The sequence below is a fragment of the Poecilia latipinna genome, unplaced genomic scaffold (assembly GCF_001443285.1).
Source record: "Poecilia latipinna isolate Pla-1442-1.1 unplaced genomic scaffold, P_latipinna-1.0 Scaffold112, whole genome shotgun sequence".
In the NCBI taxonomy this organism is placed as follows: domain Eukaryota; kingdom Metazoa; phylum Chordata; class Actinopteri; order Cyprinodontiformes; family Poeciliidae; genus Poecilia; species Poecilia latipinna.
Window position 1 is genome coordinate 422,149 of NW_015112728.1, and position 25,180 is coordinate 447,328.

The window sequence follows — 25,180 nt, forward strand, 5'->3', positions numbered from 1 at the left end:
TTGTCCTTCAGTAACAGTCAGCAGTTTGACCTCTGACCTCTGTGTGTGTTGCCCCTCTGGCACACTGAACGCCAAGTTCCAGGAAACGGCTGGAGCTGCATTTTGCATGACAGCTCCGCTGATATAAGTGTGGATGTGTGAGAATGAAGTACACTGTGAATATTGTTGTCTCTTACTAGAGCGCTTCAAAAATAAAAGTTGCTCAGAGTATAATCAGTTTGCATCTATTTAAAATGTTTGTAAAAGAAAAAGTGTAAAATCTTGACAGTTATTGAAATGCATGATTTAAACCACTTATTTTTTACGCTATGTTAAACAGTTACACATAAGATATTAGTTGAAGTTATTTATATTCTGTATTATCAGTCTATTTCTTCTCGAGTAGCTGAATTTCTTGTCATTACTGTGCACATTAGATGCAAGCCAGATCCAGTAGATAAAGTTTAGAATATCTTTGTTCTGCGGTAAAGCGACTGTAAATCTCTTGGTGTGAGAAATGTTGGATGCCAGATCACAGAGGAGAGGCCACCATGATGCACAGAATCTGGCAAACCCAGACTATCTGACTTTTAGAGCCTTGTTACACGGGCGCCTGAATCACCGCTTTCATCTTTATTGACTGAAGCTTATTTACGCGCGTTTCATGTCTGTGACGGGTTTGTGTTTTGTGCGTTGCTACACAAGCACGCGTGTGGCACAGGAAAAGGGTGTGACGAGAACGCCGTTGTTCAGACGCGGCACAGACGTGGTTCGGAGACCCCGGCAACTGTTCTGGGATGTGGTGAAACACTCCGATCACCGCCAGGGTCCCCAGTCGCCACAACAAACACCCGGCCATATGTAGGTCTGTCGGGATGCCACCCAGTGCCAGGGTGTTGGCGTCAACCTCAGTGCTACCAATTGTCTGAGGGCCTCAGAGGGATGACTCCAAGGAAACAGCAAACCACATACTAATGTTAGCCAGCAAGGAAGAAACACTCAATATCAGGGCCTGCCGCTACAGAATTTCTTGTTGCCACAGTTTTACAACAGAAACGCTTTTGTTTTTATTGGAGAGTTAAGCAAACCTGTAATTTGAAGAAGTATTTTTTATTTTATTTTGACTGATCAAAAATGAAATCGGACTACGGCGTTTCAGACATGGCTGCCGTTCCCCCAAGACACCGCCCCTGACTTCTGACAAAAGTGGTTCCTTCATCTGCCCCAGCAGCATGACAGTTCTGATGCAGCGCTTGTTTTCGGTGCCAGGTCCAGAGTTTCTCTGGGTTCAAACATGAAGAACTATTTAGTAACATCCAGAACCAATTAAGTGCTGTCGCTAGTTTGGTGGAAAAGGCTTTTTTTGATTGAAAGCTCTGCCAGTAACACCCAGTAGTACACTCATCTTCCCATCAGCTCATGCCAGCTTCCCTTACAGCATGATGCTGCCACCACCATGCCCTTTACTGTTAAGGGTGTTGATTATCTGGCAGAAAGCTTGAAATTGACCTCATCCTGACCTGTGGATCTCTGGAGTTCCCATGAGTCTATTTGCTCCTCCTTATGAAAAGGTGTTATCATTTTCTAATTTACAGCTATGCCCTGGTGTGTGCCGGTCTTTGTCAAACAAACAAAATAGATACACCGAAGCCTGTGTTTGTGACACATTAGAGTCTTAATACTTTTCCAACGCACTGTGTGATTTACGCACACCTGCCAGCCTGAATTAAGCAGCAAAGCAAAATGTGAGTCTTTTTGCAAGCCGTTATCAGGTGACTGAGGACACATAAGATGCGAGAGGAATTCAAAGAGAAAAGAATGGCTTCTAATCAAAGAGCAGGAAGTGGAGGTGGAGCCATAAAGATGGGAGACGGAAGAAAAGAGGTGGAGGGGTTTTGTCTATAAGCGCAGTGATGCGGCACAGAGTGTGCTGGTGATGACTCAGCTGGCTCTCCATATAGCCACCAATCACTCGCCGACTTCCTCCCTGCTTCTCTCCCTCCTCTCTTTCTCTCACTCTCGCCTCTCCTAAAACTACAGACCTAATTGGTGGACGTTGACTGACCATACCAGCTCTTGGATTATGATAAATCTCTGACTAAGCTCTCGACCTCAGCACCTTAACTTTTCACCACAGGTAGCTCTTGAGCTGTAAATGTGGTGGTGTCTAGGAATAGCTGCATCTCAGTGTTTCATGTAATCATTTTAACTCATATATTAGCAGGCTAAATTTTAATATTTAGCTTTCAAAAGGTGATTTATTTATTTTTATTTTTTTTCAAATGACCATCAAATGAGGTTTCTCGACACAAAGCGTTCGGTGCGTTCTCTGGTTTACTTTTTCTCCTGCTTTGTTTCATTGTGTTTGGTCCCAATCGGTCTTGTCTTACAATATCACCGTTCTGCACGGATCTCGCATCCAGCCGTCTTTGTCCCTCACCTCATTTAACACATCCTGTCTGTGTTCGCTTTCTGTCTGCTTCTCTGGAAAGGTGGCTCCTCCTCCTCTGCTCTTTTCTTTGAGCACATTGTGGAATGTGGTGTTAAGTGTCATCCCGCCATGCAACCGTGATACTTCTTCCTCTGTCAGGCGTTGCTGCGACGCTCACCTTACTAGCTCTGGCTCCATCCAGTCTCGCCTCCACAGTCACCCCCAGAGGCACTATGCGCCCCCATCCTTACCCTCCCCCCCCCTCCTCATCCCGTCTCATCACCCCATCCTCTCCACATCCCCATCCCTCTCGTCTTCCCTCCCTTTATCCTTCAGCTCTGGGAAAACACACAAGGATAACCCTTGGCCCGTCTTTTCTTCTTTAAGAAAGGTACGGGGACATGCTGAGAGGTTACAAAGCAGCTCGCCCAGATAGAATGACATGTCCACTCTTTCGTGAAACTTACCACCAACATTTTCAATCCCTTCCAATACTCAGACCTGAGCAGGCTCGCATTCATCGAGTATTGGCTAGGAACCATTACCCGCCAGATTACAGACAGTGTCTTCATTTTAATTACACCGGCTACAGCATCTACTCGTTCTCGTCCTTTGTGTTGCCGTGTGCGCGCTCCGACATCCACACTCGGTTAAGTCACCTCTCGTGCATGTCAGAGAAAACCTCACCGAGAGTAATGGCCGTCTCTCATTTCATTTAATCTACCCAGAGGAAGACCAGCAGGCAGCCCAGTAACCCTGATTAATAATAGGCTTTGGAAGCACAGCCTCTTTTCCGCCCTGCTCTCGGGGCTTCCTGGCTTTAAAACATTCCCACACACACCTGGTCTCCTGAAACCTCTGCTCTTCAACTTTTGGGATGACCGAGTTGAGATGAGATTAAATCCTTATGTTGTAGTAACCTTGAAGAAATATAGTTTGATGTTTTTAATATAAATAAATAAATAAAAAAAATAAGTTTTTATTTTTATTTCAGGCAAAAACAGCTTTTGCCAGAATAATGTTATTTATTGATTATTACATGTATAAAAGTTATCTTCAGCATTGTACTTCCCTTAATACTCATATTTAACCAGAACTGTAGCAGGAACAACCATGAAATGTAGTGTTTATTTCACAAATTATACTTATTTTCCCTCATCTTTGTGGGGTGACACTGGGAGTGTAACAAGGTAAATTAGCTGGGCTATCTGCTCTGATAGCCAGAGCTACTGAAATTTTTAAACAGCAATACCTTAATTATGGGTGCTGCTCTTTTAGTTATGACTGTCTGTGTTATTTGTGAGTGGAAATATTACAGATAACTATTTGCCTGTCTTGGAAGCAGTAACCTTCTTTCAGTTTGATGTTCAACAGAATGCATGTTGTATTCATCCGCAACGACAAAAAAATGTGAATACGTTTCTTATTTCTACCTTCAAGAAGTCACTTTTGCCCCCTAAAATAAACAAAATACTTATATTTTTTACACTCATCGATGTTACCGTTATGATATTATCATATCAAGATAAGATAAGATCATTTATTAGTCTCCAAAAGGAGAAATTTGTCTTGGAAGCAAGGGGCAAGACTGCAGTACAACAATAAGAACAATACAACAACAGTTTAGGTCTTGGTTTTGTGCCATTTCTCTCTGACTTGCAGACTTTTTGTGCCCCACATCAGGATTGCATGGGATACTTGCAGATCAAACATTTACACCTAATCTGAGTTAGGTATAGACCTACCATTGATTTGTTTCTAGATGAGGTCTAAATGTACCCTGAATGTTGTAATCAGGTCTGTTGCACAGTTGGACCTATTGCCATGTAACCCTTATTGACTGGAAAACTGTGTGTGTGTGTGTGTGTGTGTGTGCGTGTGTGTGTGTGTGTGTGCGCGTATGCGTGCGTGTGTGTGTGTGTGTGTGTGTGTGTGTGTGTGTGTGTGTGTGTCTCCAGGTGGTGCTGGAATGTGTTCTGCAGAGAGACCTGGTATACAACAAGGTCAACCCCATCTTCCACCACTGGAGAATCAATGACAAGAAGTTTGGACTGACGTTCCAGAGCCCCGCTGATGCTCGCGCCTTTGACAGGGGAGTGCGCCGGGCCATTGAGGACATTAACAAAGGTGTGGGCGTGCTACTCTGCTGTCTGTGTGGCTTTTATCTGTGTTTCAGAGCAAGTCAAACCAGATAAGTCAGCATTACCTCAGCTAACATACTTTACCTTAAAAATACATCCGTCGAGTGCTGGCTATTGTTTCCCATTTGTCAAAAACATCCGAGTTACTTGTAGAATTCTCCTTTGTCACGCCAACAAGAAATACTTGTTCCAAGTTTCCACCATGAAGCGGCGTGTTTACCTTTGCCGTGTAACGGCCGACCTAGCGTCTGTTCTGGGAGAGATGAGAGATGCGTAGTGTCGATTGGTGTTGATGACTGCACCGTTGCTGCCGCTTGTTCACTGAACCCAAGCAAGACCCTTCTTGTGATATCCTGTCGCTTCCAGTTGCTTAGACAATCTCAGCTCTTCCTGTAGAGACTGACAGTTCTTCACTCAGTGTCTCATAGGGAGAGAGAGAGAGAAGCTGAAGCAAGATGAGAAACTTTTAGAACAGATGGCACCCTGAGACACGGCTTGAACTTCAGTCAGGAGAAATCAGTCAGGTTGAGTTTCTGTTTGCTAAAATTGAGGAATGGCTGGAGTAGTCTTTGGCCTGCGGTGTAGTGAGTGCTATTTAAGTTGTGATGGACTTGAGTTGGCAGCTTTGGGTCCTGATAAGCAATATTTTTCTGTACAGAGCCAAAGGTTTCAAAGTCATCCAATTAGTAGGAGGCTTGCGAACTCAGCAATCTGCCACCCAGTATTCTTACACAAGAGGTGAGCTGGCTAGCTGGGAAGATTTGGATCTGGAACCCTAGGGGAGTATAGAGGAGGAACAGTACATTGTATAATAAAGGCTTATCACTGCTTTGCATCAGTCTCTTATTGCCCACAATTGCTTATCTGAGATTTGAACTTTTGGGCACAAGTCCAGGCAGTTTCTAGGTTGAAGGTACCTGTAATGCTTCAATTGTTGACTGTGGGGACTTTGTGTTTTTGTGTTTTTATGACGTGAAGCACTTTGAACTGCGTTGTTGCAGAAACGTGCTGTACAAATTAACTTGATTGATTGATTGATTGATTGATTGATTTAATGCTAATGCTTGGGTTTGCAAACTGCGTTTCCTGTTAGACAAGACATAACGCAGTGTTATCATAAAGATAACACTTCTAACAACCACACACTATTCAGATTGGAGAATGTTTTAAAAAACTTAATCTGTAAATTGTCATGTCAGAGAACAACTTGTTCATCTTAACCCCTTAACTTCCAGCTTGTTTATTGGGATTTTATGCGATAGACCAGCACAAAGTAGCAAATAATTGTGACGTTGAAGGAATTGTATTTTTACAAAATAAAATCTGTAAAGTGTGGTGAGTCAGTATTTTTTCAAATCACCTTAACCTGCAGTAATCTTTTTGGATATTTTTCCCATTCTACACATAATAGCTCAAGTGCAGCCAGATGAAATACTTTTACCACGCAGATTATCTATTTGTTTTATGACTGGACTTTGACTGAGCCATTCAAAGACACAAATATGGTTTGGTGTGAATTATTCTATTGGCTGTATGTGTGTGGTTGTTGTCAAGCAAGCAGATGAACCTCTGTCCCGGTCTCAAATTGTTTTCCTTCGACTCTGACCAGCTCCCCTGATCCTTCTGAGGAAAAGCCTCCCCACAGCATGATGCTGCCAACATCGTGTTTCACTTAGGCACTGGTGTGTGCAGGATATTGTGCTGTGTTAGTTTTCCATCTGATCAGAGCCCCTTCTTCCTCATGTTTGCATCTAAACGGCTTGGAGCAAACAGAACCGGGGACTTCTTAAAGTTTCCTTTCAACAATAGTTTTCACCTTGTTGGTTCGGAAAGGTCAGACTTGTAGAGTCAACTAAAGATTATTTTAGTAATTGAGTAATCTATCGATTATTCTGACAATTAATCAATTAATTTGATATAAAAAATGGATGGCACATTCTACAGATTTTTCAAATAATTAAATTCCTTTGTTTCTTGATTAAGAAAGTAGAGATTGTATTGTCTAAAATGCAATATCATAACATTCCTTTATTAAAAAATTAAAACTATGCCTCTTAAGAAGTTTTGGCTAAAACATGTTTTTTTCTTTTTCTTTTATCTTAAATAAAAAATTAATATATTTTCTGTACAGTTTTGACTTAATTTCTACTCTGAATATGTATATTTCAGTAAATTACCTTTTTTGTTTGTGTTTGTTGTCCTCCAGTTAACAATTCATTAATTTTTAAATTAGTCAACGACTTTTTCAATAATCAGATATTCACAATTAATCAGATTAATTGTTTCAGAGTCCAGAGTCCTTCTTGGCTGCTTGTCCAGTTTATTCTGTTCTTGTCAAATTAACATAGAAAGCCAAGTTTTACTAGGTTTTCTGCAGTGCTATGCTGTTTCCAATATTATCCCTGACCTGCCTGGTGTCTTGCTTGGTCCTCAGTTAAAAACCTCTCTGGCCTTAACAGAACAACCGGATTTACACTGAGACTAAATTGCTCACAGGTCGACTCTGATTTGGTAAACTAGATTTTATTTAGGGGTGTTGAGAGGAAAAAAGCTTAACACAAAATGCACGCCACCGAATGATCTTCTCATATCCTTACTTGTAAAAGCTTCACAGTCAGGTTCCGATTCGTCTTGTTGCATTACATAACAGCCCCCACCCAACATACGTTGAAGTTTGTTGTTCAACATGCGCACAACGTGGGGGGGAAAAAAAAAAAAAAAGAATGAAGGGGTCAGCTCATAGCTGCTCCAAATGTGAAGAGTTTCATGTGTGAACATCAGTAAGAGAGGTTCTGCCTTAGCGCCCGCACTTGTCTCTCCCTGTTTACCCTGCCACCCCTTTGCCTTTTGTCTGTTTTCGTCTCTCGCTTGGCATTCTCTGTATTCTGGCGATGTTGTGTAATGCCTCGGCTCTGCGCAGGCAGACGAGTTCGTCTGTATTCCTGTTGCATTGCTGTACTGGTGCTAGTGTGTGTGTGTGTGTGTGTGTGCGTGTGTGTGTGTGCAGCAGGAGCGAATATGTTTTTGCCTGCGCGTGTGTGCGCACGTGTGCATATCAGTCTTGCAGTCTGCTGTTGCCAAGGCAACGGCGAGCACATGGCTCAGGCAGCTTCGCGGCCCAGCACTGCCAGAGTCGTGCTGCAAGAGGCCTCTTTCTCTTGGAAGCAGAGCAATGCACGCAGACACGCACACGCACACACGCACACACACACACACACACAAACACACACACAAAGCCTTCCTCCATGTGACTCAGAGATGGACGGACAGAGCGACAGACAGACAGCGTCTCACACAGGCCCAGTAAAATGTTCTCTCCTGACAGAGACGATATTATCATGTTTCCCTGTTCTCATCCCAAGCACAGCCAACTGACTGACGCTGCTTTAAATTAGGCATGTAATTAATTGATTTTAATTAAATGAGACAGTGTTTTATAAGATTCGCTTGGTGCCAGTGGTACAGTAAAACAACTTTCTCTGGAATATTGCGGGGGAAAGGCACAATGTTCCAGTGGGAACGGTCCAAGTTTTCCCTGATTTTCCAATCATGTTTTCCTGTTTTATTATTATTTTATTTTTTAAAAAGATCTAATAAAGATTTATCGTGTGTTGGCAAATGTCACTGATTTTTCCTTAAGACTTTGCTGACATTGCGCTGCCTTCACTGCCAGCTGGGAGAGCTTAGTGACCAAATATCCACACCACAGGAAGTTTGATTTCCTGATCAGTAACTCAGATGATTTTTTTTTTTCCAAAGAGCAATTTACAGAGCAAACAGAAGCGTGTTTGTTTATCTTGTGGTCGAAACTGGCTTGATTTGTAGTTACAGCTTCCCACTTCCAAGGTACAGCTGAATGTGACGTTTACTGGACAGTACAGAGGGGAAAGGCCCAGTTTAAACAAATGGATTTACATAGAAATATTCTACCCTGCAAAATGTTTCCGTCTTGTACTATTGAAGCTTATGAATATATTACTTTACTTTAGAGGCAAATTAAACTTCATGTTTAAATCAGATATCTACACACACCGTAACAGCTTTTTTTCCCTGTCTTTTCTGACGTTCAATATGACTGAACTTTTCCTGTTTTTGGTCAGCAGGGATTACCAGAATAATTTAGATTTGCTAAATATCAGAATAATGAGAACCAGGAAAAGGACTATTGACTGCCACAAATCTGGCTGGGTACAATTTCCAAATGCCTGAAGGTGCAATGGCGATCTGTTCAAACATGCATGTACTCCTGACTTCATGCTGTTTGGGAAGGTCAGGGGTTCTGCGTTTGGCCATCATTACATTTATAGGAAAAAGAGCTAATTCTACTAAATAATAAGGAATTGTTTGCTTAAAAAAAAAGTTGAGACAGTAAGAAAAATGATTTAAATATTGGGTTTCAGCTGCATGTATTGCTACTTTAAAACAAGTCATTGTTTTAAAAAAGGGCCAGTAGTTTTTAGACTTTATTTATGAATAAAATATGCCCACAAATCAATATTTCTTTCTTTAAATTTATTTTTTTTTAATCTTTTGTGTTGTAAAAAAGAAAAGCTTATTTTTATCATTATTATTTGTAATTTCAGGAAATGACGATTGTCATTTGAAAGTATTACATATTATGTAACACAGAAATATGTTACAGCAACTCATTTCTTTGCAAAGTACTAAGTATTTACTTTCTTAAAGTTATTTACTACACGAAACGAAGATCACATTGTTTTCCTAACTTCTCAAAAGTTCATCTAAAAGATTGGCTTTCTGACTCCTATCATCAATTAATTTGGATATAAAAATGGTTCACGGCATTTTGGGGTCACATTATTCTGGCTCCTGCATATTTCATTAACTTCTGTGTTCCCCCCCACCCCCCCACCCACTAACACAAAGCAGCTTTCATTTCCCCATTAGGCGACAGGCAAAGGAAACCAGAAGCCTTGACCTTTTCTGGCCTGACAAGGATCCGTTGTTATAAAACTTCTGGCGTGCTCAGCAGAGTAGACTTTAAACATTAATGGTGAAGCAGAAAAATGAAAGATCGGTTTGCTGAGAATTCAGTCGAATGTTTGATAGTGTTTGCTTGAAATGTTGTGTTTTGGTTGGAGGAAGACGACGGGCAGGACTCTTGATTATTTTGAGTTTTTGCCCTCTAGTGGCGAAGTTTTAAAACTATAAGTTTGCCTATGCTAGTACTCAGATATATATATATTTTTTATTTTATTTACACAAGTACTGTTTTTGGATTACGTGAAATGCTCAGGTCAAACGTTTGTCATGTGCCCTTCTTCTTTTCCAGTGTCTAGTCCATTTGGTGAAGGGGACACTCCTGAGGATGGACTACCGGTGAGTTACAGACCCTTCAGTATAATTAAGACTCTCACATTGTGTTTTTACTTTATAAAAAGGAGACTGATCATGGCTAGAAACTGATACGCAGTGCAAAACAAACCCAAAGCTTTAGCAGACATCATGAGTGGTGCCTTGTGACCAACCCTTTAATGTAAAGTATTACGTCTCCTTGATACAAATCAAAAACCAAGTCCGCCTCTATAATGTGGCGATTGACTGTCAATGAGTAGTTCTAGCATAAAGAAGCAGCAAGCATACTGTTCAAGCAAACAAACATTTTTTTGAATATCAGTGACCTGTTCGTACGAGGAGGAACAGATACATCAGTCTAAAGATGAACAGATATTTCTTTCATTTAACCAATTAATAATTGGATAGCAAAAGGTGTTTAACAGGAGATGATGGGTGTTTTTTTAATTATAGATTTTGAACCAGTTGAAGCTAAAACTATGCATTTTGAGGTGTTCTACCAGAAACCTGTGTACTCCAGTTAGCAATTAATCGACTACTAGGTTGCAATTAATCCGATTGTTTCATCCCTATACTGTATGGAATCAGATATTTCTGATTATGCTTTTGAAACAAGCGTTCGTTATGGTCATGTTTCGTTACCCTCTTAACAGAAATTCTGGTGCCAGTCCATCCCGCTGTTGGCATTTTGCTTATTCCTAAAAAGGTTGTCATTTCCTCTGAATCTGCCCAGATGCATCAAAGTTTTCATAAAATGGAGCGGGAGAGTAAAGAGAAGAGGCGACGCTCTGTTTCTGCTCTTGCGGTAAAGTTCCTCTTTAAGGAATCAGCCCAAACATACAGGAAATCCAATGGCACCACTGTTGCCAGGCAGCAGGGGGGTTGCACTTTGAAACTGGTAGAATTGGAGGGTGGTGGTGGGGCGGGTTGTGTTCATGGGGTTCAGTGAGCCACCGAGGGTATCACCATGGTGATTTGGCATCTGAATGGTGCAGTCGGAGGCCCGGGCCACAGAGAAAGAGAAGTGAACCCGAGGCGAGCGCTGCAGTCAGAGAACCAGCGATTGCCACCGTCCAATAAGGTCTGACATTAGTTTCAAGTGATGCCGCTGCTGCGATCACTTCCTCGCCGTCACTTCACGTTCATCAGGGCACTTCTAAACCGGCTGCTCTGGAGTCCAGAAGAACTTCAAGCCTCGCTGTCATTAAGGAGGCAACAGTGGCTCGTTAGATGACGTAACCATTAATCTTATGTATTGATTGATTAGCTTCACATATTTCTGATGAAGTGAATAGGTTTTCCTCGTAGCCTTGCATTGTTCCACATGTGTGCTTGGAAATGTATCGAAGATGGTCCATTCCACCCACATCCTGCCCACTGAGGCCAAGCTCCCACATGCATGCCCTTCACAAGCTTACCACATTCTTCCTCTCTCAAAACACACACACACTCACACACACAGACAGACAGACAGTATGCACATGTTACATATTTTACCCATAAAGTGGTTGCACAATAAGCCTGCTCAGCTGTGACAGCCCACTGCCAGGAATCATGCAGTACCACAACAGTCCTAGTCCTTCCGTCAGCTTGGAGTAAAGTGTCTCTCTTCCCCCCTAACCCCATCTAACAGCACAGGAAAACTCCCATCTAATTTGGCTCTGGCAGGAAGTTTTCTCTTATCGCTTTGGTACGCAGACAGTTTGTTGGTCACTTGTCGTTTACAGCCTCCGTCACAGAGCAGACCCTCTGCTTTCTTTTTTTTGTTTTGTTTTTTTTTTTACAGCAGAAAATCGCTGCAGATAAAAATCAACTTCAGTTCATCTCTTGGACATGAAGTGGGCAAAGCTCAGACGTCGGTAGCAATTTTGATGAAGAATAATTCCCTCATCATGATGTTGAAGCGTGATGGTGAACCCAGGTGATAAACTCTCCACATAAAGTCGTAAAATGAGCCATCTTGCGTTTGTTCATGTCTCCTGCTTCTGACTGCCCGTCTCTTCGGCTAATCTTGGTATCTTAGCCTCGGTACGCATTGAGCTAAAGCTTCATCTGATATCAAAACCTAGATCTGCCGTAGTGCTACACAGTTGTAAATGTGGCGTTGACCCACGGTGAACACTATTCTATGTTAAAACGTGTAAATACTCAACAGCAGCTGCAGAAATATATGATGGCGACACTTTTGAAGCTGCGGGTGTTTTTGTTTTGTTTTCTGACATTTTCTGTTAGCATAGTTAGCTTAGTCAACTGTAAAAGCATTCACTGGGTAGTATTTAGATTGTAAACATTCCTACCTTGTTTCAAAGTCTTTTGCAGGTTCTACATATTTCATGTCAAATAGTTTAGAAAAAGAGTTTGATGTGTGAAAGTACGAAAAAGAAGAAACTTCCTGTTAACCGCGAAATGTTTGCCGAAGCTCCTGGTCGCTCCTCCGTTATTATTACTGACACACGAGTGACAAATGCTTTCCCTCTCCTTTTATGTGAGTTTATGTACATTTTAAGAGATTTTAATTTTTATATTTTGTTAATTAAGTGTGCAGTTGGTATTGTTGCTTAAACTTCCTGCGCTGCAAAAACACAGCAGCATCATTTCTGGATCTGTTGCCCTGATTGAAGAGTGTCAGGTTGATAACCAACATTGGATCAAATCAGGCCCATTTCTACACCGGAGCTGTTTAACAGGTTCAGCTGACTGACAACACAATTTTAATGACAGAAACAACAAAACAGAAAAGGAAGTTAGGCATATTTTAGGTATGGTCTTCACAAACAACATAGCTACATGTAAAGACTTGAGATGCAATGCCCCTCAATTTCACCTGAATATTGAAGAGCCCTTTAAGGCAGAGGAGATGATTCTTAATTCTCACCAACAACAATAACAACAAAAGGCTCCTTTCTACTATATTTGAGAGTAGTAACTGGTTCCCGGAAGAAGCAAAGACTCAAGCCGCCTCTGGAGTTTAAAGTGAAGGTTGTGCTGCAGAGAGCTAGTAAGCGTTTCAGTATGCTGACGCTCTTCCACGGGCCTCCCAGTCCTGTGAGGGCGGAAGTGTCCCTGATGTTGGTGCGCAGCCCTGTTGCCCCCTCCTTCCCTCCCTCCTCCCCGGCCCCCAGCAGCCCGCCACATCTCCAGGGTCAGATCAGCCTCAGGTTGGCCCCCACGCATGCCTTTGAATGGCGGGGCTTAGGCAAGCGCTTTAAAAGGAAGCCCAAGTCTGTTTCCCATTTCACTCCCCCTCAACTCCCTCCACCTCCACCACTCCACTGGTTGCTCTCGTTCCTTTCCCCCTTTCTCTCTCTCTCTCTCTTTTTCTTTCTCTCTCTCTCTCACACACACACACAGCTGTCATTTGGCTTTTCAGGCTCTGTGCTGCATTTCCCCAGCTGGAGCTAGTTTATGACATTCCCTCTGCAGACTCTTGGCCTCTCGTGCTCTCTCTGTTTCTCCGGCTCTAACACACACACACACACGCGCGCACACACACACACACACACACACACACGCACGCAGAAACACACACAGCACAATCTCATTTTTTCCTGCTCTGTTCTTTCTCCTCTCCGTCTTCCTCTGTCTCCTGTTCCTCGCATTCCCAAGAAAACACGGAGATTGGTATCGCAATCTTGTGTGGTTTTGGCAAAAAAAAAAAAAAGAGTGCATACACTCCACCATGTGCTTGCAGCCTGAAAAAGGGGGGAGTAGAAGTGAGGCAGAGGGGGGGGAAAGGAGTTAAAGGAAGCATCTCTTAGCAACCACAGGACAGTAATTACTGTAGCAGCAGCTAGGAGCAAACCAGATTTCCGCTACGCGTTAAAGCACTGGCATGGGCTACTTTACACACAGCTCTGACTAACTGGAGCCAGCCGCCTCCTCCACATGCAGAGGGAGGGAGGGAGGCAGGAGAGAGGAGGACTAACCTTGCCTTGTGAGGTCGGGATGTGTGTGGGAAAACAGGGACTTCAAGCTGGTGTGTGTAATGCTCGGATAAGGTTGGATCAAAGTTGTCAGGATGTGTGTTTTACCTGAGCTAGAACAAGCTGGAAAATCTCTGCCCCGGTGATGCACAGAATATCAGAGCGTATGACGGAGCCACTGATCATTTTTCTCTCGTTTGCCCTCAAAACGGGCCTGCTTTATTCCAAAATACTCCCTCATGTTACGGCGTGAGAATATTTAGCTTCTGCATCCACGCCGGAATGCTATTTATAGATCCTCTAATCCTGCCTGATTTCGACAGTGAATTTTCCTCATGAGATCAGTCAGCACAAGGTAAAAGGAAGATTTACTTTCATTGCTGACTTCACTTCTTTCAAGAGCCATTTTTGTATATATGTGTGTGTGTGTGCGTGCGTGCGTGCGTGTGTGATTGTTTGTGGGAACACATGCAAGCCTAATGGGAACTTTGAGTTCTTGTAACAGAAGGGCCTTGAGTCATCACCACACAGCACCGTCATTTGGTGAAGCGTGGGTGCAGGATGCCCCCTGGTGGTTAAAGTGGAACGCTTTTATGCGCACACACATGAACAAGCCTACGCATCTTGAGTCAAAAGTTGTTTTGGTCATCAAAAGTGACCGTTAGTGCCTCTGACTGCGAAGTGATAAAGTAGGAATTAGAGGATGTCAAACGCTTGGGACGCAGCAATTTTTTTTATTTTAAATTTGCAGAGTCCAGATTGACGTCTTTGAATGTGTCTCAGGCGTCCTTCCGATGTCGATACGTTTAAAGCGAAGCCTGACCTCACTCGGTCTTGCAAAAATTCAGCCTTTTAATTTGAGAGCGGTTTTTGAGACGATCATGGAAGAAGGTTGATTTTGTGTCTGAGCAGTTTGTTTTGGTGGAAGAAGCCCCCAGTTCTTTTTATTTAATATAACCGCATCTCAAAGAGTGAGAAGTTTTTCCGCGCCTTTTCAATGACAACAGGCCCAAAGCCTCACGGATCCTCCGCCGTACTCAACACTGTGAGGTGTGGAAAAAGTCTAAAAAAAAGTGGGTCCTGGTGCCTCCCAGTGACCAGGAAACACCGTTATAACCCATGGAAACAGAGTTATGGATCACTGATTAAAGCAACATAAAAAAAGTGAAGCATAAATTAAAAAAAAATATATGAGTCCCACTCATATTGTGGAAACTTAAAGGGTGCCACCTGTAGTGGTACTACTGATTTTTGTCATGCAATTTAAATAAAAGGTTGGATTAATTGAGTCTTTTCACACCCGTGTGCCCTGGCTGAATAACAGCAGGGGGCGCTGTAGCAAAGCTATCAACTCTTCTTGCCCTGCAGCCTTTTTCTGGCACAGCAGGCTTTCAAATGCATCATTGTACTGCTGACATCCTCTGGTACCGTAACTGGAGGCAACACTGCAACGGTTCACATGTTTAGTTTTGTAGTTTCCATGTTGGATTTTTACCTAATTTCTTCCGTTTCCAGGTGTGCGATGATCCTCCCTCAATCTGTACGCCACTCAGAGAGCCCTTCTCTCCTCTCAGCAACGTTGTGTCCGCCGAGCCATTCAGGGGCTGCTACGTGCCCCCCCAGCCATTCGATGACAACCGCCGGTACCTGCCTCCCCAGGTGGGTCTCTGCTGGAGCTGCTGAAAGCCGCCTGTTGGAATTAAATTCACGTTTGTAACAACTACAGCTTCGATATCAGACACATAGGACGTCATTTAGCATTACCAACAGTCCGTCACAATGCTACAGAGGAATTATTTAGTTTAGTTGGAGGGGTTTCCAGCTTGTAAGGCCTGTTTAAGGGTCGCATCACGCCATCTCCGTTATATTTAGATAAGGCTTTAACTGCGCCATTCCAATTTATTTTTACCCCCTCAGTTTTGGACTTGCTGGTAAATTTTGGATTGTTGTGAGATTAAGGCTAGCCCAAACAGCCCCAGAGCATCACACTACCACCACCGTGTTTGATTGTTGGTATGATGATGTTCTTCCAAAAGGTTCACTGAGTATTTCCCCAAGTCATGATCATTTTTCATATTGTTGAATCATGACCCTGAGGCAGGTAGGACCCGCAGAGCTTCAGATGATGATTCAAGGTTTTCCCGTTACGTCGTCAGTGCATTCTCTCAGCCACAGTCCTCCTCTTGTTTCCCGCTCGCCACTATTTTGTTTGTGGATATCTGAGATCCCAAAGCCTTAAAAAAAAAAAAAAGACTTTGTTTCTCATGAATCTCCTCGGATCTGGACTTGATGAGTCTTTTATTCTGCTTCATAATGACAAAACTGGTTCTACTTAATTGATTTCTTGATCCTACAGGTTGGATAGTAATCTGGATTAGGTGTGGCAAGTGAGAGTACAGATGGTTCTTTATTTGACAAGGAGGGATAACACGCTCTCACGTAGGGTGTTCAGTGCGAAAAGAGTTTAATCTGAAATATTTAAGTGAGAGTGGCTGAGAGCGATATGGACTTGAAATTGTACCGCAATGTTATGTGGTAGTATTGTGATAACGACACACAATCCCAACAATATGGACAGTTTTAGAAGTTTTTAAACATCATTAATTGGAGTTTATTGTGACAATACATCAGAGTTATATAATTAGAAATCTATAATTAGAAATCTATATCAATAAATGATATTTATTAATGATATTGAAATTATATTTAATAAATGATACAATAAGTAAACACCCCTAAATGTCACTGAACATAACTGAGTTTTATATTTGACTGCAGTCATCCAACTAACTGAACTTTCCTCTTTTGTTTCCCTTCAAGTCGACTCGCCGAGTCAGCTTCCGCGTGGACGAGGAGGAGATCGTCCGCATCAACCCGCGGAAGGACGTCCTCATCCGAGGCTACGAGGACTACCGCCACCCGGTCATGAGCAGGCACGAGGCCGACCGAGAGGACATGGACTTCCCCGCCTCGTTTCACAAACTGGACAGTAAGAAGTGCGAGTATTTTTTCGACGGCCCCGGCAGCGACTGCCTCTCCGGACCCGGTATGGGCATCGGGTCGGGCCTCGGGCTGGGCCTGGGCAAGGACCCCGCCATCAAGACTCAGCCCTCGCCCCTCGCCAAGCCGAAGGGCCGGCGGCGGCGGGAGGACGGCGAGCGCTCGCGCTGCATTTACTGTCGAGAGATGTTCAACCACGAGGACAACTGGCGGGGGCAGTGCCAGGACGCGCCCGACCCGATCAAGCAGTGCATCTACAAAGTCAGCTGCATGCTGTGCGCCGAGAGCATGCTGTACCACTGCATGTCCGACTCGGAGGGGGACTTCTCGGACCCGTGCTCGTGCGACACGTCCGACGAGCAGTTCTGCCTGCGCTGGCTGGCGCTGCTGGCGCTGTCCTTCATCGCGCCCTGCATGTGCTGCTACCTGCCTCTGCGCGCCTGCCACCACTGCGGCGAGGCCTGCCACTGCTGCGGGGGCAAGCACAAGGCCGCGGGGTGAGCCGGACCCTCACGCCACCAACCCAACCTCCACGCACAGCGGACTCTGGGACACCCTCAAAGCTAGCTTAAAAAAGGCAGTGGATACAAGCGGAAATTTACTAGCCGGCATCCTTTTTTCATTCCTCTCTCAGAAGGGGTGATGCGTCGTTGACCCCCAGCTCTGAGGGCTTTCGGAGATTTCAGTTCGCGTTTGTCGCCGACGAGCAGCGGCGGAGGACAAACCACGATGCTTTGTGGGAGCTCTGAGCAACACGTTAGGTACAGGAGCCTGAGGCTGAGACGGAGGAGACGTCACGATCAACAGACTACCAGATCTTACTACGCACTCACACAGACACACACACACAGCTCTTTGACATTCACCCTCATAAATTGACAGTCGGGCCACAACATGCAACTCTATGAAGGAAAAACGAATTTTGTACAGACGGCAACAACTTCAACCGTTTCACGTCGAGGACAAACAAAAAGAAAAACTAAGTACTTGCTGTTTGAGTGTGCTAAAAGGGATGTGTTCTTGCTTTTTTTTTGTGGATTTGCAGTTTGGGAAACAGTGGCCTTTCCTTCATGGTTCAAGGATTTGCAGACGATGTAATTACTAGCCAGCAAAAAAAAGTGCACTAAATGGTATTTATCCCCTCAAAGTAAAGGTGACCTTCAGAGGTTCTCGTGGTGTGTCATTCCCCCCCCCCCAATCTTTTAGCGTAACACTTTAAAGTTTTGCAGCCACAAATCAAACAGTCAGAGCTTCATTCTGTCGGTACGGATTTCCTGACCCGAGGTTATTTATTGAATTTGATTGCATTCCAGATTTAAGCTATTTTTTTTTAGGGGTTTTTTTTCCCACAATGAGAAGCGGTAAAATGGTCCCTGAAACAGCTTTTCCGGTCTCCACCTCGGACGAGGCACACAGAACCCTACTGACCCGTCTCATCCCATTAGAACCTACTCCACGGACACTTCGGAGCCCTCGTATGTACAACTGTAGAGAATTTATGATTTTTATCGTCTCACTTCATTTTCTTCTTGCTCACGTTTGTAATTAGTTTTAAATTAAAAGGTTGAAATGTTGCTCAACCAGCAAGTTTTTACGTTGGTGAACAAAGGAGCAGGAGCTCCTTGGTTTAAATTACGAGGCACTTAAATTTAGGATATTCTCCGATTGAGAAACTATTAGATATTGGATCAAGTTTACAAGTTAATTTAACACTCAGATTGGACTGTGGAGGGAGGGAAGGGGAGGGAAACCCCTCGTTAAAGCACTGCTCTCCAAGCTTTGGTTGCAGCACCGGCTCCAAATTTCTGTTTGTCCTTTGAATCTGTTTTTTGTGTTCTGTCCTTTCCCGTAGCGTGTCAGACGTTCTCCATTCATGTGTCATCTCTGAACAGGCCCTGAATGAATGAATTGCATTGCTTTTGGGAGCGCAGAGGTATTTTTTGCGAGTGCCCGTGCATATCTCTTCATATGTACAGTTGGGTCTTAATTGCCCCACTGACGGCTGGATTAGGGTTCGATTCAGAACTTAAGGCAGGTTTTGTCTGCTGGATTAAAAGGCGGATGAAGGAAGGGAAGCTGGATGGACGGTGGCTCCCTGGTTCTGTCCAGCATCTAAAGAAAATATTTGCAGCGATTGTGTGTTTTCTTTTTATTTACATTAAATTGCCAGGAAAAGACTCAATGAGGTGTTTCTTGCTTTATTTAAATTCTTTCCCTGTGTCACGCCTTGCCAGACTGCATTTTCTGATTTCTACACACAGACGAGCACGATAATAATAATATTAAAAGCTGCCTCTGGGCAGGTTCAGGATGTTGTGTTAGGTGAATCGGGACGTCGCTGGACAGAACCAGAGCTGCCGGTTGCACTATCTTTGATTATTTCATCTACACTTAAGGACTACAGTCAATCCAGGAAGTAAATAAATATTAAAGTACTCGTTTTAGGTTCTCTTAACAAGCTGCGTTTTTACCTTCAATATTTAAAGATCGCCTATTTTAACTATTAAAGGAGTACCAGCTCAGTTTCGATGCATATTTCTGATTCCCCCCCATCAATGCCAACTTTCTTAATCTCCAATTTTTAAGAATTCAGGTTTAATCCATCCCCACCCAGCGAACGAGGCAGACATCTTTTCACCTCCTGACCCCGACGGCCCCAACGGCTCGCTCCGGTCTGGACTCGAGTTCAGTCCACTCTCCTCACCCGCTTCCACGCCGCCCGATGCTCCCTTTACTTTCTATGCAAACTCTTAACAAGCTCAAAAAAAAAAAAACAACAAAAAAAAAAACACTGTCGTCTCTGCAGACTTGAGTCAGTAACGGGACGGGGACGCTGGCGATAGGTTAGCGGCCCCGACCCCTGGTACCAAACTAAGCGCCTGTAAATACCTAACACTATATTTAAGTACTGACAATAATCCCAGCTTATTTTCTTTGGAGTCTATAAAGATAGAGCTGTATTTATCATCGCTGTCAGCCTATACCGTAGCTTCTAATGACAGCAGTCTGTACATAGATCACCTTTTAGTATTATTTCACATTGAAAAGTAGAGGGCTTTGTGATGGATGCGACTATTGAGCTTCTAATAGAGTCTCTCTCTAGTTTTGTACGGTAGAAGGAAGGCTAGTACAGTAGCGGGTGTCCACTTGTTTCTAAAGTTTGCTAAATAAATATATATAAATATATATATAAATACACATATAAAGCTGCTAGATACAATCACTAATTTTATTGTGTTGACAGAGAAATCAGCTATGAACGACTGTTAAGCTTAAGTCTCCAACAGCATATAACAGCCGTCATTTTTAAACGTTTGATTGCTCTGTGTGCGCGCGTGTTGCCTGTATATGTGCGCTCTTGTGCGTGTGTGTGCGTGTTTGCGTGCAGAGGGAGTTGGTGTGTTAACCAAACGTTTGGTTGCTTGTCATTATTCTCCCATCGTAATCGGGTTGACTGAGGTTTGATGCACCTGATTAAAACTTGCTGGCTGAGAAGCAAAACAAAACAGACGTGCGTTCATGCAGAGAAAAAAAGGAAAAAAAAAAGTGTAGAGAATGCTGAAATAACCCTTCTCATTCTGCATTAACCAGCGCAGTGCAACTTCCTGTCTTGTACTGTAATATATATGCAACATGTGTCTGTCCGCTTTAATATATATTTATATATATATTAATTTTTAAAAATTTTTTTGACCTGCATTATCTAAGACTTCAGTTTTAACCACTTTGCTGCTAGTCTTTCATCCTCTTTCGATCTTGGAAATTGTGCATATCTTTGGGAATGCATACAGGTGTACATTCTTGACATTGTGTAGATTTAAAAAAACAAAAAAACAACAACAAAAAAAAACAAAACAAAGAAGCTATATAAACCTGTTTTCTCTTCAGTGTTTTGTTTAAAGAAAAGATTACTTTACACAGCAGTGGAGTGGTTCTGTTTCAATTCTCCGATGCTTTGGTGCACTGATGATGTGTAAGCTTTTTATTCCTCCCCCCTCCACCCTTTTCATCTTACAGCGCTTGATGTAACATTTGTGATTAGTTCTAAATAGTGGAAGACATTTGTGTTTTTTAAGAACTTGCAGTATAAGTGGTACTACTCTTAACTATTCTGTAAACACTGCCTGTTTTTTTTTTTTTCCTTTGGTTCTTTCTCAGTGCATATTTTCCGAGCATTTGTGTTTCCTTCTGAGTTTTCCTAGTGCCATTGGCTTTCGCATCCTGACAACCTCAAAAAGAAAAAAAAAGTGCCTCACGTCCATCCTAGTTTCTATCTTACAGTTTAACGTCACTCATCCTGGTTTAATTGGTTTCTATGTGTCTAGGTATTATCAGGTTTGAGAATACCAAGTATCTGATGTAAAATTTAGAGAACCAATAACTCATGTCATAGTTGTATTTTCTTTATACAGATGTAGCTTGTTACTTTTCATAAATATATAATGTAAATATGCATACATATGTTTGTAACTGTTTTTATGTTACATCATACACTTGTAATTTGACATATCAAATAACATTATCATAATAAAATGGTGAATTTTAACCTTTTTGTGTTTTTTTTTTTTTGCAAATGCTCTTATTCTAATACACCAAAAGAAAATCCAATAATTCTGTAAGATCTGAATACACAACGCCTGTGAAGTCTTCAAAGGTCCCACCTACTGCAAGAACAGAAGGACATCGTTTTGTTCTTACAGATCTGTGAAACAATTTCTCTCTTTTTGTGGAATATAAACAGGTCTGTAGTCATACTCTCCATGAAATCTGGTATTTATGGGGGAAAAAAAAGTCAGAAAGAAGGAAGAAGTAATGTTGGTAAAAGCCACGAGTCAGACAGCAAACACGTGGAGGTAGGTGTTCTGGTAAGGTCAAAACGTTTTGACCTACATATAAAATGATGGAGGTAAATACAGAGAAATTCTGGAGATGCTACCAAAGTCTGTCTCTAGATGAGACACATGCAAACATCATGTCAAATGCTGCAATTCCAAAGTCCAATTATTTAACGGATCAAAACGAGCAACATTTCACTTTGTATTCCTTTACATTTTGCTGTGAAGTGGGCAGACATTCCTGTGATTTAGTAAAGAGGTCGTGAGTTGTAGCTTCCAACTACTTTGGACTCTGAAGAAACCAAAAAGCAAGGAAAACAGGAGCTTTGGTTTAGTTAAGACCATAAATGCACTGCAAGTCAAAATTTTATATTAAAGCGGACGTCTTCATTAAGTGGGATTCATGCTCTTTGTTAAAGGTTAAAAACTGCTCATAGTGTGTATAAAACATTGTTTTCTTAGAGTTGAGATTGGAACCTCTTTTGGGAACACCAGGCCTACTTCAATCTGGTGATAAGTCAACTGATATCCTACCAGTGTGTTAAGCAGGTCAAACCGGGCATTTAAAGCACAACAACGTCATGAAACTTCATGATTGATGATTAGGTGATGGATAGGAATGGCATTATTTTACACTGCAGAAAATTTGAGAATAGGACGAGAAAACTATTTGCCCCTTAGAATCACACCTGTTCAGTTTAGGAGTAGTAGTCATAGTTAGAGGTGGGTAGAAACTAGTTAAATTTACTAGATAAAGTTTTGGGATATTTTTACTTTTAGGTGTAGTTTTACTACACTATACTTTTTTTTTTACTTCTACTTGTGTGACATAATGTGACACCAAAAAATGGTGTTGGAAGAATGCGATTTGAAAAGATGTTACTTCTACTTAAAAGTTTTATTTTGTAATCATCCTATTTGCATTGATTTTTCTTAGTTATGTTCTTTGTCTAATACGGAAGTACTGAAGTATCATGTCTATGGCTACTTCTACCTGAGTAGAAGTAGGCTACTCAACTCACAGACATTCATGTCTATGACTCAGTCGACCTTAGCTCATTTTTCACATAGGCCTGTATCAGTTTAATTAATATCTTGCATTTAAATAAAGGATGATTATGGTCCACCTATTATTATTATTATTATTATTATTATTATTATTACAACAACTACTACTACTGTTACTTTTATTGTGAATATATGCTTTTTTCCGGTGGCGGAACCTTTTATCATCATTGTTTCACTCCGGCTTATGTAGCTGAAGGAACTCCTTGGATACACGGGCATCATGGTGAAAATGAATGGGTCCAAATCATGTCTATATTGACACAGATCCACCCGTAACATTACCATGTTTTAATCAACCAACGAAGCAACAGTTCGGGGATGGAGAGTGACATTTTGGACTCCTTGGAGCAGCTCGGGTAAGCTAAATCGCTGCTAGCATGTTGACTAGCTGATGAGCTCAAGTCGGATCCTCGGTAGGACTGAAGACAACTAATGTTGCGGTCTGAGGATACATGACATAAGTGTGACTTGTGTGAATGTTTTATACCTCACGGTTGTCTGCGACGCTCCGCAGCTACGACGGGCCTCTGTTGGAGGAGAAGGAGCTGCTAAGAGCGGCAGACGGAGGCCTTTCGTCCCCGGAGTATGTGGACCTCTGTCGGTGGTTGGCGTCTGGACTGAAGCCCCTCTGTGGCTTGGAGGAGAGCATTACATCTGGACCAGGTGAGTCACGGCCATAAATAACTAAAGGTTCAAAGATAACATATTTTAAGCAGTCAGTGCTCTGCAGAAGTCTTTATACCTCATTACAAATGGTCTGTCACAATTGTGAAGAAGAAAGAAAGGGATACGTTATTTATTTAATGCACAAAATCAGAAAAAACGTGGCATTTGTTTAGAGACTCTTAGACACCCCTTAAGAAAAAAAAACATTTTTAAAGGGCACCTTATTAATTACATTTTTGTGCTATAAAATAATACCGTGTGCCTGGAAATACATAATACCCCCTCTGATAACATCAAGGATGTCATGCTGAAATTTCAGAGGCTTTGTGGTTTAGTCCTACTTTTAATATTAGTTAGTCTAAACAAATTGACCTAAATTTTGATTATTTTTATTATTATTATTATTATTATTATTTTATTTTTTTTTACTTACTGCAAAGTATTTTAGTAAGTTACCATCTTTTCAAACTTTCCAACTCTTGGTTTTCTCTCTTCAGACGACATGGACAGCCTGCAGGTAGAGATGAGCGGTTTGCTGAAAGAGCTGTGCTGTCCCTTTGAAGGAGCCCTTTCAGGGATCCTCCGGGGCAGCACACGGAGCACAAAAGACCACCTGAAGTTTGTCTGTGAGTGTTCGCCCTCTTTAATCAGCTTCTGAAGGGATGATTGGGAGAAGTTTAAAACGAGGATGGCCTTGTTTTAGTGTTTTTGAGCTCCGAGCTTCAGGCGGCTCAAATCCTGAGCGGCAGAAGAGACTCTGAGAAGCGCCAAGATGAGAGTCCGGTTCAGCGGGAGCTTTCAGCGATCTGCGAGACGCTGAAGCTGCCGGAGCCTGGAGGAAGAGAGGCAGCGGAGGTTTTTTCTCAAGTAAAAAACAAGGTGAGGCTGGTCAGGCGGCCGATTTTTAGCTGCCTGGCTGATTTGTTTCGTCTCTATTTTTATACGACTTGTTGATTTTGGTGAGATTCTACTTGGCATTGCTGCAATTAGAAGGAAAACAAACGATTTAATATGAAAAATAACTTCTAGATTTGACTAAGACCACATGTAGTCAAATCTAAACTACATGATTTGACTACATGTCAAATCATGTTTATTATTTTGCTCTAAGTTTTCATAAAAACTTAGAGCAAAATAATAAAATATTGCTTGGTTTAAATGTTTTTTTTGTTTTTTTTTCCCCAGATATCAGCAGTCATAACATACTAAATACGAAAACCTTTAATCTTAGGTGGAACATTTGCTTCAAGACCTTCCTAAAGGCTTCGTTGGTTCTCCAGTGTTCCAGAAGTCTCTGAGCAGCGAGCAGTGGGTACGTAAAAGACGTCCAAGTCGTATGCTTTGCGTTCCCGCCAAGCCCAGATCTCACCGAAGCGTCTCCCCGCAGGAGAAGCTGCACGGCATCAACACAGTCCTGTCGTCGGAGTACGAGTGTCGCCGCAGGATGCTGATCAAGCGGCTGGACGTCACCGTTCAGTCGTTCGGCTGGTCGGACAGAGCCAAGGCACGTGAAACACGGTGTTACTCACCGAATACTAGCCAAAGAGCGTGGCCTTTGTCGCTAAGGGCGTCTTGTTTGCTCAGGTGAAGGTGGACAGCATGGCCAGAGCCTACCAGCCCAAGCGCCACTCTCTGAAGCCTCAGTCCTCGGTGGACGTGGCTGAGCTGTTGGCGGCCAGGGAGGACATCTGCAACGTGGTGAAGACCAGCAGCGGCTCCAGCCGGGCGAACACCGCCTGCGCCGTCAACAAGGTGCAAAGCGGAAATTACACTTCCACATAAAAAAAAAAAAAAAAAAAAAAAAATTTAAAATGGAGGGGG

At 42.6% G+C, this 25,180-nt stretch overlaps 2 protein-coding genes and 1 long non-coding RNA gene across 3 annotated transcripts in view; 2 read left to right on the forward strand and 1 right to left on the reverse strand.

Moving 5' to 3' along the window:
* The window catches only part of spred1 (sprouty related EVH1 domain containing 1), a 37,238-nt gene extending 18,331 nt beyond the window's left edge, over window positions 1–18,907 (forward strand). Inside the window, exons 3-6 of the mRNA XM_015028013.1 lie at window positions 4,369–4,537; window positions 9,845–9,891; window positions 15,306–15,449; window positions 16,611–18,907. Coding sequence (XP_014883499.1) covers window positions 4,369–4,537; window positions 9,845–9,891; window positions 15,306–15,449; window positions 16,611–17,291 — 1,041 coding nt within the window. The 3' untranslated portion in view covers window positions 17,292–18,907. The remainder of the gene's footprint in view (window positions 1–4,368; window positions 4,538–9,844; window positions 9,892–15,305; window positions 15,450–16,610) is intronic.
* Window positions 8,263–25,180, reverse strand: part of LOC106944772 (uncharacterized) — a 23,377-nt gene continuing 6,459 nt past the window's right edge. Inside the window, exons 2-3 of the long non-coding RNA XR_001424409.1 lie at window positions 21,840–21,845; window positions 8,263–8,273 (exon numbers count right to left, since the gene is read on the reverse strand). This is a non-coding gene — a long non-coding RNA (uncharacterized LOC106944772). The remainder of the gene's footprint in view (window positions 8,274–21,839; window positions 21,846–25,180) is intronic.
* The window catches only part of fam98b (family with sequence similarity 98 member B), a 6,879-nt gene continuing 4,576 nt past the window's right edge, over window positions 22,878–25,180 (forward strand). The window contains exons 1-7 of the mRNA XM_015028015.1: window positions 22,878–23,049; window positions 23,208–23,356; window positions 23,857–23,985; window positions 24,063–24,238; window positions 24,591–24,671; window positions 24,747–24,863; window positions 24,944–25,111. Coding sequence (XP_014883501.1) covers window positions 23,012–23,049; window positions 23,208–23,356; window positions 23,857–23,985; window positions 24,063–24,238; window positions 24,591–24,671; window positions 24,747–24,863; window positions 24,944–25,111 — 858 coding nt within the window. The 5' untranslated portion in view covers window positions 22,878–23,011. The remainder of the gene's footprint in view (window positions 23,050–23,207; window positions 23,357–23,856; window positions 23,986–24,062; window positions 24,239–24,590; window positions 24,672–24,746; window positions 24,864–24,943; window positions 25,112–25,180) is intronic.